General features: G+C 31.4%; 1 protein-coding gene across 2 annotated transcripts in view; it reads right to left on the reverse strand.

The window, feature by feature from the left end:
• The window catches only part of Hfm1 (helicase for meiosis 1), an 88,840-nt gene that overhangs the window by 26,057 nt on the left and 49,897 nt on the right, over window positions 1-12,886 (reverse strand). For both annotated transcript variants that reach the window (XM_026403104.2, XM_077791401.1), the window contains exons 20-29: window positions 11,660-11,751; window positions 9,966-10,072; window positions 9,826-9,873; window positions 8,214-8,311; window positions 8,000-8,131; window positions 7,212-7,297; window positions 6,917-7,000; window positions 6,633-6,790; window positions 4,786-4,889; window positions 4,187-4,333 (exon numbers count right to left, since the gene is read on the reverse strand). In XM_026403104.2, the coding sequence (XP_026258889.1) occupies window positions 4,187-4,333; window positions 4,786-4,889; window positions 6,633-6,790; window positions 6,917-7,000; window positions 7,212-7,297; window positions 8,000-8,131; window positions 8,214-8,311; window positions 9,826-9,873; window positions 9,966-10,072; window positions 11,660-11,751 (1,056 nt within the window). The remainder of the gene's footprint in view (window positions 1-4,186; window positions 4,334-4,785; window positions 4,890-6,632; window positions 6,791-6,916; window positions 7,001-7,211; window positions 7,298-7,999; window positions 8,132-8,213; window positions 8,312-9,825; window positions 9,874-9,965; window positions 10,073-11,659; window positions 11,752-12,886) is intronic.

Genomic DNA, 12,886 nt, shown 5'->3' on the forward strand with positions numbered 1-12,886 from the left:
TTCCAATAATATAGTGGTTCAACTTAATGTTTTTTCAATTTTATAATGGTTGAAAAATGATATGTTTCAGTAGAAACCATACTTCAATTTTTGAATTATTCCAGGGGTAGCACTATGTACACAATATTTACACAATATTCTCTCTTGTGATGCTAGGCAGTGGCAGTGAGCTATAGCTTTATCAGCCACATAATTATAAGGGTAAACAATAGATTGTCTACAGTGTACTATGTTGCTAAGCTATGATGTTCAGTAATTTAGTATTAAGGTGTATTTTTGATTCATGATATGGGCTTATCAGGATATAACCTCATTATCATGAGTCAAAAAGCATCGACATTAGTTTGTATAATTTAATAACATGATCTGACAAGAGATCAGAACAGCTGAAATTTGGATTGTGTTACAACTGTAGTAGGGTAAAACTATGGTCTCTTTGTGTTTGTTACTAAGAAAGAGAATGTAGACAGTGAATATATGTTATGTTTAAAGGTATAAAAATATTTTTTTATTTGGGAATATATGAATTTTCATGTAAAAACTGAATTGTATATCAAGATGTATGTAAATTCACAAGATTTGGGATGGGTGTATAGATATATATGCAAAAGGTGTATATTTGTGTGAATGTAATAAAACATTACTTGTCTGATAGGGTGCATGATCTGTCTGCTTTCCACAGGATTTTCCTGAGTATAAGGGGAACTTCTGCCTATAAAAAAGACTCGTGATAGTAGAAAGTATAGCAGACATTCCAGCTTTCACTACAGGTGCAAGTAAGAGAAACAATCAAAGAAACAATTCAAGCCATTTTAAAGAAATAACTGTTGGTAAGTAGAAAAAAATATGCAAACACAGGAGAGAGCTTGTGAATGGCTGCCTTTCCCTGCGTCTTCATGTAGTCTTCCCTCCATGTGTGTCAGTGTCCTAATTTCCTCTTTCCATAAGGAGACCAGTCATTTTGGATTAGAGTCCCTAATGATTTTAATTTAATTACCTTTTTCTAGACCCTCTCTACAAATACAGTCACATTATGAGGACTTCAACATATGAATTCAGCCTACAATACCCAGGAATATGTATTGAAATTTTTTTCTCATACTCCATGAGTTGCCTTTACTCACTTATTGGTGTATATTGATGAACAGTTCTTAATTTTAACACAGTCAAATTTACCAAATGCTTTATAATTAGAACTTTTGTGTGCTATTAAATCTATATATTCCAAGGCCTGAAAAATCTGTTTTTCCTCTAAAAGTTTTATTGTTTCTCTTTTACATTTAAATCAGCAATCTATTTAGAAGTAAGTATTATTCAGAGTATGAGTTTGGGACCAAGATATGATCTATATTAGTCTATTTTCTGTTGCTTTAACAAAATACTGGAGGCTGGGTACATTAAAAAGAAATTTATTTAGTTCAGTTTTGGAGTATATTGAAGCTCAAAGGAATACAGTGGTTTAGCCTCTGGTTAGGGACCATTTCACTATATCACAATGTAGAGGAGAAGTGAAAACTACCTGCATAAAGAAGGGGGCAAGCATGTGGAATGGACTCACTTTATAAAAACCTGCTGCTCTTGGAAGAACTCACTTACTCTAGGAGACCAGCATGAATCCTTTCCAAGGGTAGGCATGACCCAATCATCTTCCATTATGCCCCACCTTTTAAAAGTTCTATCTCAAAACCACAAGACTGTAGATCAATCTTTCAGGATATGAATCTCTGGGGAACACATTCAAACCATATCCAGATATGGTACATAAACAATTTTGTATTCCAATATTAATTCAATTAATCTAGTCTCATTTATTGAAAGACTATTTTTTCTCTACTGTGCTTTGTCATAAATCATTGCTTATATAACTATAGGTCTGTTTCTGAATCTTAATCTATTCTATTAGTTAATGTGTCTATCCTTATGCATACATCAAAATCTCTTAGTATCTATTGATTAAGAGGTCCTGATATCTAGTATAGTCTCCCAGATATATCTTTCTTCAAGACTGTCCTGAATATTCTTGTTATTTTGAATTTTCACATGAATCTTATAGCTACCTGTTGTTTCAGAAAAAAAGCAAACAACAATAACAACAAAAATCCCACTGGGGTTTGGGATTGGGATTATATTGAACCTAAAGATTAATTTGAGAACTGACATCTTTTACAACATGAAATCTTTCAGTCCTTGAAATAGCATATCACTTGATTAATTTATGTTTTCCTTAATTTCCTCTTAATAGTAATTTTTAGTTTTCATGTATTGGTCTTGAACATCTTTTATTATAGCATCATTAAGTATATATTTTTGATGTTATTGTAAGTGGTTTTACTCCCCATAGCACCACCCTGGAAACAAGGCCTTTAAGACATGGGCCTTTAAGGGACATTCAAGACCCAAACTTTAGCATGTAGGTTTAACTAGGTAGCTTTTCATAGTTGCTGCTGTGGGAGCACCAGCCTGCTACAAACTACTATATCCTGTTCCGAAATGAAAGCTCTTTTGTGTTTTGAGTTGAGTACTCAGTGGTTCACAGATTATTTGTAAATATACTCTTTCTGCCACTACTCAATGCAGTTTCTACCTATTATTATAACTACCAATACATTCAGAGTAAACGACTATTCAGGAACTTTGGTATAAGCTACAGCTCTCATATTCTCTAGTATCTGTTAACAGCTCCCTTTACAGAGTGAAAACAGTGACAATAGAAGCAAGTGAGTGAGAAACAGCTACATGTTCCATAGTCCAATCTACAAAACAAACACTAACTACTGTTAGTACTTGGAGGCATAGATAGTCTACCATGTTGAAGAACTATTCCAAGTGATTTTAAACCCATTAATTTGACTGTATATAAATAGATATATTCTGAGAACAAACATATCTGTAAAATATTCTTAAATTTTAATAATCACGTTAAGTGGAATAGCTTGGTATTGCTATCCTTTATATTGTTCATTGTGAGTATATTGTGTATGAATGATTGAAAATTAGGAAGATTTTATCATTTTTTGAGTCACTAAAACCATATTTCTCAGCATGATATAAAAGAGATATAGATATTTGTGTTAAGGATAAAGCCTATATTCCTGAATTTGATTTGGACTTGTAAGAATGAATTATACATATGAGTATGATGAATTTTATCTTTTAAAACAAAACAAAACAAAATTACTTATTTCCTAACTCTGCATGGAAAAATCCAAGTGATCACTCAATGGCAAGGAATTCCTCTAGGACACAGACTGTGATGTCAGAAAACTACTATTATTAAAAGAAACCAAGGCTCCTTGGAGAAAAGGGTTATTAAAGGGATGAAGCTAGAAATATACAAGCTGAACCTGGAATAGCATATCAGCCTGGACAGAAGGAAACTGTCAAAACTACCAGGGACTCAGGGGTCAATATCTACCACATGTATGAGACAATTAGTAACTTGAACATTGATTCAGTATTGGATGGCATTAATTTTTATATAATAAAGTAAAGCAGTTATGTTTTTGTGAAAACATCCTTACCATTTACAAATATACAATGAAATATTCACATAGTGAATAATATATCTGTGATTTGCTTTAACATATGAAAGGAAAAACTGAAATGAGGTATAGCTAAAACAATATTAGCCATGAGTTGATCACTATTTTTTTTCTTAGAGAGAGAGAGAGAGAGAGAATTTTTTAATATTTATTTATTTATTTTTTAGTTTTCGGCGGACACAACATCTTTGTTTGTATGTGGTGCTAAGGATCAAACCGGGGCCGCACGCATGCCAGGTGAGCGTGCTACCGCTTGAGCCATATCCCCAGCCCCAAGTTGATCACTATTTAAGGTAGCTAATGAATACCTGAGAGTTTATTATACATTTCTGTCTACTTTTATGTATGTTGGAAATTCCCATCACAAAAAAATTTAATTTATTTTCATTCTAGTTTGCCTCATCAAATCTGTAGATTCTTGTACATCACTTGCTCTCCCTCTGATAATGGCCATAAGAATAAAGTTGGTATGAGAAAGGGGAAATATATATAAAAAGACTAATAAAATAGCATGTGTTATAAACATCAAACAATGACAAATATTAACTACAAGAAAACATTTCTACTATATTTTACTAATGTAAATATTATAAGGTCTAAATATCTAGTTCTAGAGTATCCATAATCTGACTAGAGCTATTTACCTTTATTGGGGCCTGCTACAGTAGATCCAGCTGAATATTTAGAATGGGAAATCTCCATTTCTGATTTTCTTTGTATAATTATTTGATTTCCAAACCTCTTGGGTCCTAAGTAAAAGACTGTAAATTTCTGCTGAATATCAAGTCCAACTGAAAAGAGAAAAAAGTAAATAAGTGCTCATTTAAGTTATACAAGTCCAAAAATGAGACCACTTATTTCTTTTTATATCTCTTATATTATTGTAACTCTAGAGTCGAGAAGTCCAGGAAATGAAAATATTTCAAAAAGGTTAAAAAATATAACCAATAAAAATTCAAACATTCATCTTAATAAAAATAAGTCAATATTCCCATAATAATTGAAATTCAACTATCTAGAAAGAAAATGTTTATAAATGAACAAAATATGAATTATATTATCTTGTCCATGTTACCTATTCCATATCTAATACATGAAACTTCCCTTAAAGTTTATTCATATTATTTAAATATATTATTTTTACATAATAGTTTTATTTTTTCTGTATCAACATAAAGGAAATAATGTTTAAATACTATTGTATTTTTTTACATTTATATCTTCATTAATTTAATTAACATACCAAAATCAGAACTAATTAGATTTATGCTAAGATCTTCAGATATAAGAGCTCTCTTCACATCAATTTTTTTAGTCCAATTTCCAGTTTTGAGCAAAGCAGAATCCCTGAAAATAGTAATGCATAATTTAAATAGTGATCCAAATACTAAATGAAATAGCATTAAATCCTAATGGCTGACTGTCTCTAAGATAGGTACTCTGTAGTAGTAGAGTGAAATTGATTACTAAAAACTACTTTACCCAAATTCTGAGGAGGGAGAATAAAGTATCAGAGAAGTTATGGTGACCATAATTTTCTTAACTATAACTATCTCCAATTTGCATTGATTCATTTGAGGCTCATCTGGAATATATAGCTGCTACCAATAACAAACGAGCTTGTCCCTAAGTCACTACCATATTAAAGTGGCTATACATAGTTACATTTATTTGTAAGAAAAACTTAAATAATATCTCTTTTTTAAAAAGAAATGCCCTTTTTTTTGGGTTGTTGATGGACCTTTATTTTATTCATTTATTTATATGCAGTGCTGAGAATCGAACCCAGTGCCTCACACATGCAAGACAAATGCTCTATCATGAACCCCAGCCCCAGACCTCCAATAATATCTTTAAAATTGTTCTGAAATAGTTTGTATCTAATAATATCACAAACCAGCCACCAATTTTATAATTAAATTTAGTTTAGTCTCAGACAGTCAGGGCTATCATTAGATTTAAGATTCACAGAAAACAAAGATTTGTACAGCAGCATATTCTAAGTGTATCATGGTTAATTGCAGAGAGCAGTTACCAATGAAAGAATTATCTTGTTATTTCTGCAGTCTCTTTAGTAACCTTGTATATGACCTTTTGGGAAGGTATCCTTTATACTGTCAACCATTAGGAGATTCCCATGTTAGATTTACTGTCATTCCTGTGCTTACAAATACAGTAACATAATTAGGAGCACAGGTTCTGGAATAGGAATGCTTAGTTCAAATCTAGACTTTGCTATGAACTATATATGACCTTGGCAGAAATTACTATTCTTTTTCTCAATTTACTCCTCTACAAAATGTAGATGATGATAGCTCCTGTCTCATATAAATATTAAACAATTCAATATTTGTTTTGTTTTTTAAAGAGAGAGTGAGAGAGGAGAGAGAGAGAGAGAGAGAGAGAATTTTTTTAATATTTATTTTTTAGTTCTCGGCGGACACAACATCTTTGTTGGTATGTGGTGCTGAGGATCGAACCCGGGCCGCACGCATGCCAGGCGAGCCACATCTCCAGCCCACAATTCAATATTTGGAACCATCCAAGTAGTAGCTATATAACTGGAATGAAAATCCTTAACAGTTTGCTATGATATCCTGGAAGAAAATAATAGTTTCTGGAAAAATTATACTATGGCATGCTAGAGAACTAAGCATAGGAAGGGTACCTCCATTTATACATGTGATCTGGTGGCCTGGATCCTACAACTAACCACAGTAGTTTGTTAGATTTTAATCTGGAAATAGAAGATAAATTTTGAGATGAGAAGGAGGAAAACTATCAAAAAAGTAGGAAGGCCATAAATGACTGGAGAAAAGCAGCAAAATAAGAAAGATCTCCTAAAGTTCATCTATTTACTTGTTTCAGATTTTAAGCTTTGTTCATTTGAATACTAAATATAAAAATCTAAATAGACCTAATGTTAATACTGTCCTTAATAGACAAATTAAAAAACTACCCCATTATTGTCTTAGGAAAATGTAATTAAGTTGATTCCACAGTGATATTATTACTCTATTTTTCAGTAAAAATTTTTTATCCACAGTATATGCTTAGAAATAAAATCAAATAAATGTCATAATTACTTACATAACTCTGTGCTTAAAAACCACTTGATTATCTGCATCACCTATGATTAAGGTAATATAGTGAGAATCTGGTGCTGTTCTTTTATTTTGTAGCTGTTCAAAGTTCCTTAATATAATAGTCACTAATATTTCAGCCACAGTATCACTATATCTTGTAATCTTCAAAAAAGGATAGGCATAAGAAATGTTAAAATATAACATTATTACTCACACTCAGTTCTAAGTCTAGTAATGGGAGCTTTATTCCTGAAAAGAACCAAAATATTTAATAAACAAAATATTTACCTGTTCCACTTCAAGTTCATATTTTGGCAGATATAACACAGCTTCTTTTATTTGGGTTCCAAAAGGGGGGTGTCTATTTAAAATCTAAACATATTTACATCATTATATTCTTACCACAACACTTGAAACTTTTTAGTAAAATGTTTTTAGGATAAGGCTTTAGTAATGATAATGAAGTTATAATACTTATGAATATAAAAAAGAAAATAATTCAAAAGAAAAGAAGATATAAAAATTAGGTTCTAAAATTTAAATAGAATTAAGGTAACATTAGGAATAAGTAAATACTAAATACCAGTTCAAGTTCCCTTGCATCTGTATCTTCTATTTTTTTAAAGGAGGTCAAACCTGCATTTACCATGGTATTTGACAATGTTATACCTATGGAAAAGTAATCAAAGGACAATTTTTAAATAATCCACTTAAAATGAAATCTATACTTTAATTATTTAATAACATATTAGTAAGAACATTTTTAAAGATAGAACTTTAAAAAAAAGATTCAGTCAAATATCTAACTGCTATGGTTTGGATATGGTTTGAGTGTTCCCTTAAGGTTTGTGTGCTCCATGCTTGATCCTAAGTGTAGCAGTACTGAGTGGTAGAAACTTTGTTTACTATTATTTTATTTTATTACTTTATTTACTATTATTGAAAACAGGTAAAAAGTTCAAATACAAATGACTGATATAATTTTCTGGTAATTGAGAATATCCAAGATTGTTACCTTTGTACTTTGGCATTGAGATCACAGCAAAATATTAATCACAGAAGTGAAAGAAACAGCATCATATAGTTAGTTACCCAATTACTAAAAGAAAATTTTACTCTTGGTATGAAAACAAATTTTAAAATAAGAGTATTTTTATTAGATTTCTTATGTACTATTCAGCTGCTTTCAAAAGGAATCATTTAAGCAGGAGCAAATGAAAACCAGATTTTCAAAGTACAATACAGTACCTTATTTATGTCTATAAACACATATTTTCCTAAATGATTTATAAACAGAATAATTTGCTTAATGGTGAAATATGAGATAAATTGCTGACATTACTAAACTGGCTTCCTGTACGCAGTACCTACCAATTTTTTCTAGCTGTTTGGATACATGCAGAGAGTTTTCCCATAGTTTGCATCTAAAACATTTAGCTAAAATCAAACTATTCAACAGTACGGCAAACTTCTTTTCCTGAGCAGCCACAAAATCTGACAACCCTGAAAAACATATTTTTTTAATATTAAACCCAGTACTAATTTATTGGAAAAATATTGAAAACCCACTAATCCTGTAACATACATCTTGTAATTCGTGAGCCATTTCTGAAAATCTTTGAGGTGTCTTGTGTCAAAGCAAAATCTTGTATTGGAATACATCCTAATTGAGCCTGTATAAGACTGGAAGAAAGAAGAAATTTCATTATTTTATTTTAAAAGCTAGAATCTCACAGTATTTAACGTTATTTATTTTTATTTATTTATTTTGGGGTTCCGGGATTGAACTCAGGGGCACTCAACCATTGAGCCACATCCCCAGCCCTATTTTGTATTTTATTTAGAGACAGGGTTTCACTGAGTTGCTTAGCACCTCACAGTTGCTGAGGCTGGCTTTGAACTTGGAATCCTCCTGCCTAAGTCTTCCAAGCTGCTGGGATTACAGTCATGTGCTACTGCACCTGGCAGTATTTGACATTATTGACTCAAGTATTTCTTCTTAGAATTATCTATGCTTGATTTCCACGTACTGCATGATTCTGTATCTTGCATTATTATTGTTGCAGGTCATTTTTGACTTACTTTTCCCAACCCTTAAATGTTCAGTACTTATTATTATTTTTTTTATTTTTTAACTCTTCTACACTCACTCAATATCCCTTTCTCTCAAAAACCTTTTATTTAACAAAGAAGGAACTGATGGAAAAATGTGCATCAGGTGCTTTTAAATACAGATAAGTAAAACTCTTTAAGATGTCTTGGGATATACACAAATGTGGGATATATTCATTACATCTGAAGTAAAAATACTTTATTTAATATAAGTATTTCTATTAATAAATAGGACACTTTTCAATATCAAACCTCCCTGTTATTACAAGTAGTAGTAAAACAGGAATGGGAGAGAGAACAGGGATTCCACTAGATATAGAACCAAGACACAGGGCTAACTATTGCTTTCCACCAGATAAAGCAAGCCGTGATGTACTGTGATCTTAACTTCCTATGATTGTCCTCACATTCTCAGTTGTGATGGTCCCTCTGCCCCTAACCAGCGTAGCAGACATAGCAGTATAATCTTAGTTTACTCTTCCAGTTACTACTCCTCCATACAAAATCCTCATTTTTAGCAAAAGTTATCCACAGGCATATATGCATGCTTTTACTCAGGTTTTTGCTTTTAGTATTTTTTCTCCCCAAATGCCACTACCATTCAAAAGACATTGATTATATGTATTTTAATGTGCCCATTATTTTAAAAAAATTTAGTTGTATATGGACACAATACATTTATTCTATTTTATTTATTTTTATGTGGTGCTCAGGATTGAACCGAGTACCTCACATATCTAGGCAAGCACTCTAACACTGAGCCACAACCCAGCTCTACCCATTATTTTTATATGCATAGTTTTCATTCAAGCTAAATTGAAAGCTCCTGATTATGAGAAGCATATATTCTGTTGTCTATCTTGCCTCAACAGAACACATTCTCAACAAATATTTGTTGATTAAAAATATCCACAGTTCATTTTAATTAACACCTCAGAGTTCTTGGAAATTAATTCCATATCTATATTTTTACTACTTACTTTTATTTACATGTTCTTATTAAGAAAAGCAAATTTAAAATGTTTTAAAACTTTAAAAAATTTCATAAATATGAATGTTAAGACATTTAAAAATAATATTATTACCAATTTACTTTCATTTCCCTTGTTTTAATTCTTCCTTCCATTGGAAATCTATAAATAAAAACACAAGGCAAAAATTTTATTATTTGTTTCCACTAAATAAAACCTCTTAAAATTATTTAAAAGATATGTAATTTCTGTACCTGATGGTTACCCGATTTGGATCTTTGTTCAAAGTATTCAGTGTTTTCTTTTCATTTATCCTTAACTGCACATCTAGAAATTCATTGCAGCTAGCTATCATTGCAACCTATAAAATTTAAGCATTTGTCAATTTAATTAAGTACACTTTTTTATTTCCTTTCTTTCATCTTCTTTCTCTAAATTTATTTATTTGTTTATGTTGTCTTGGGCCATCATAGTTTTATTAGTTAACATAACAGTTAAAAACCTGCCTTACACATTTTGCTTTTTTAAGGACTTACTTATTTACTACATCTTATGTACTTACATACATCTGTTATATGTCATGATGATGAGGCCTATAATGTTTTTAGACATTAGAACTATACCAATAAAATTGTAAAGATTAACAAGATAAAATTTACAATTCAATGCCCACCACATAGTAGCAGGCACTCAAAAAATGCTGTTTTTGTTACTACTACAATTACTACTATTATCTGCTTTTCTATAGTTTGCAACTCATTATCCCAAGTATTCAGTATTGGAAAGAATGCTTTATATATTAAGAATTTGGATAATATATCCCGGTTCTGCCAGATAACTGGGCAGGAACTCTCGGTGCTTTGTTTTCCCACATCTGCAAAATAAAACTAACTCTAATTTTCCTACATACTTGCTGAACTCAAGATAAAATGAGTTAATATCAATACTGGGCATTTTCTATTCCTGATTTCTTCTTAGTAAGAATAATATATACATGAAAATATAAATCTTCCCAGGTGATCTTGAAATCTGTACATGTGGAAAAATAAAATTACGTACCCCATTTGAATCAAATGTATGAAGATATGTCAAGATCATTGTAATGTTTTGAGCAACTAATAAAAAAATTTAAAAAAAGAAACAAAAAAGAAAATATAAACCTTTCACCTTTTAACATTTTTGTTCATGTGACTCCTTAATAATAGACTTTTATTGTTCAATTTTTAGTATAATCTTATCAGATATTTAAAATAGAAATGAATGGCTTAAATTTGAGAATAAATATTTTCTTTTGCAAGTCCCTTATTTCCTGTTCATATCTTCAGTAAAGGAAGAAAGGACCAATGTAATTCCCATACTCCAAAATATACCCATGTTCTGTTAATTCCTACAACTGCAAATTTTCCCCCACTAGTTGATATTTTAGTATTTTCTCAACAATCACTTTTTCTGGGGTATCACCAGTTTTCCTCTATTTTCACTGTTATTGCTATTCTGATACAAAAGACTTAGTAAGGGACTGCAAGTACAAGGCACCACTGCACCATGTTGCAACTCGTCATCATACATGGCAGACTCACCTAATATGTGATGCTATATTATCTTGGATTCCTGCATATTACATTTGGTAGGCACTCAAGGTAATCATTATTGACAGGCAAATTGGGTAATTCTTGCATATTACATTTGGTAGGCACTACCAAGGTAATCATCATTGACAGTCATCACACCTACTTTATGTATATATACTTTCTAAGTTCCAATAAGAAACACAATATATTCTAAGGAGGAATATTCCATATCACATGATCAGAGATACACTGAGGCATAAGCATCATTAGAAATGATCATTCATTCTTAAATTATATGAGATATAAATCAGTAGTTTCTTCAATATCATTCTGTACTCTATCATTATCTATTTATTTTCTAGTGAAAATTAATTTACCAGATCTGATAAAGATTCTTTTCCACTGATTGTACAAAATTTCTTCACTGTTTCAAATGTAATATAATACCAAGCCATCAGTCTTCCTGCCTCTGTGAGAAAAGATGGAAAAATAAACATATCCCACATTAGCTGAAACACCTTACCTTTTCACCAGTTTAATAAATATTTCCTTAATATCTACTCTGTGTCTACAGTGATACCTGGCACAAAAGATATACCAAAAACTGTACAACACACATCTCTGGAACTTGTAGGTTGCCTAGGGAGATGATTACATGTTAAGTAGCTAGAGGACAAAATCCAGAGAAATAAAACCAATGAGTTTGGGAAAAGCAAGTATTGTTTATTGAAAGAGTAAAATTAAAAAGACTAGCTTTAGAATACTGTAATGAAAGGTATGGCTTAATAGTGATTATAAGTTCAGGTCAACTGAGTTAGAATCCTTGTTTTCTCCACTTATGAGGTAGATAGATAATCATATGCAACTTTCTTACCAGTTTCTTAATGTAGTGTAGGATAATAAATGTATGCCTCTTGGAAATTTGTGAAGAAAATTAAATGCAATTTAAAAAAATACATATACAGCACCTGGCATAGTGATTAACCTTAATAAATGTTACCTACTTTTATTATTAAGAAATGATGATAGACTAGAGAGGCCCATAAAGAGCCTTGAAATGCTATTTAAAGGAGTTTACATTTTGGATTTAATTTGGAAAATAACAGAGGGCCACTTAAAAGTATCAAGAAATAGTTTAATTGAATTGGAGTTTCAAATTAACTGTACAAAAAATAGAAAAGCAGGTCAGTTGGGGATAGGGGGTGAACGCCGTAGGGGTAGGTAACTGATGGAATGAAATACACATAAGAAGATACTAGATTCAATTTTAAGTTGTCTAAAAGCATTTCAAAGAATTTCAAGCATTGTGAACATACACAGAAAACAGCTGGGAAGATGAAAGTAACATGCTGCTTCTCAAGGAAAGGGTCAACATTTATGTAGGCACTACTGGTTTTGCTGAGGAAGAGAATATTTTTGGCATTTCAACAGAGTTATAGGCATGGAAGACATGGTACAGCAGAGAGAATTAACAATCAGAGATAGGGAAGTAGCCAACCCAATTTAAGAGCCATTTTCTCAATTAGGAGCTTGGTGAATATGTCAGCCAAAATGTGGGTGATGCAGTGAGTCAAGGAAAGGAGCTTCTAAGAGAAGTATGTTAG

This window comes from Urocitellus parryii, chromosome 11, assembly GCF_045843805.1.
Source record: "Urocitellus parryii isolate mUroPar1 chromosome 11, mUroPar1.hap1, whole genome shotgun sequence".
NCBI classification, from domain to species: domain Eukaryota; kingdom Metazoa; phylum Chordata; class Mammalia; order Rodentia; family Sciuridae; genus Urocitellus; species Urocitellus parryii.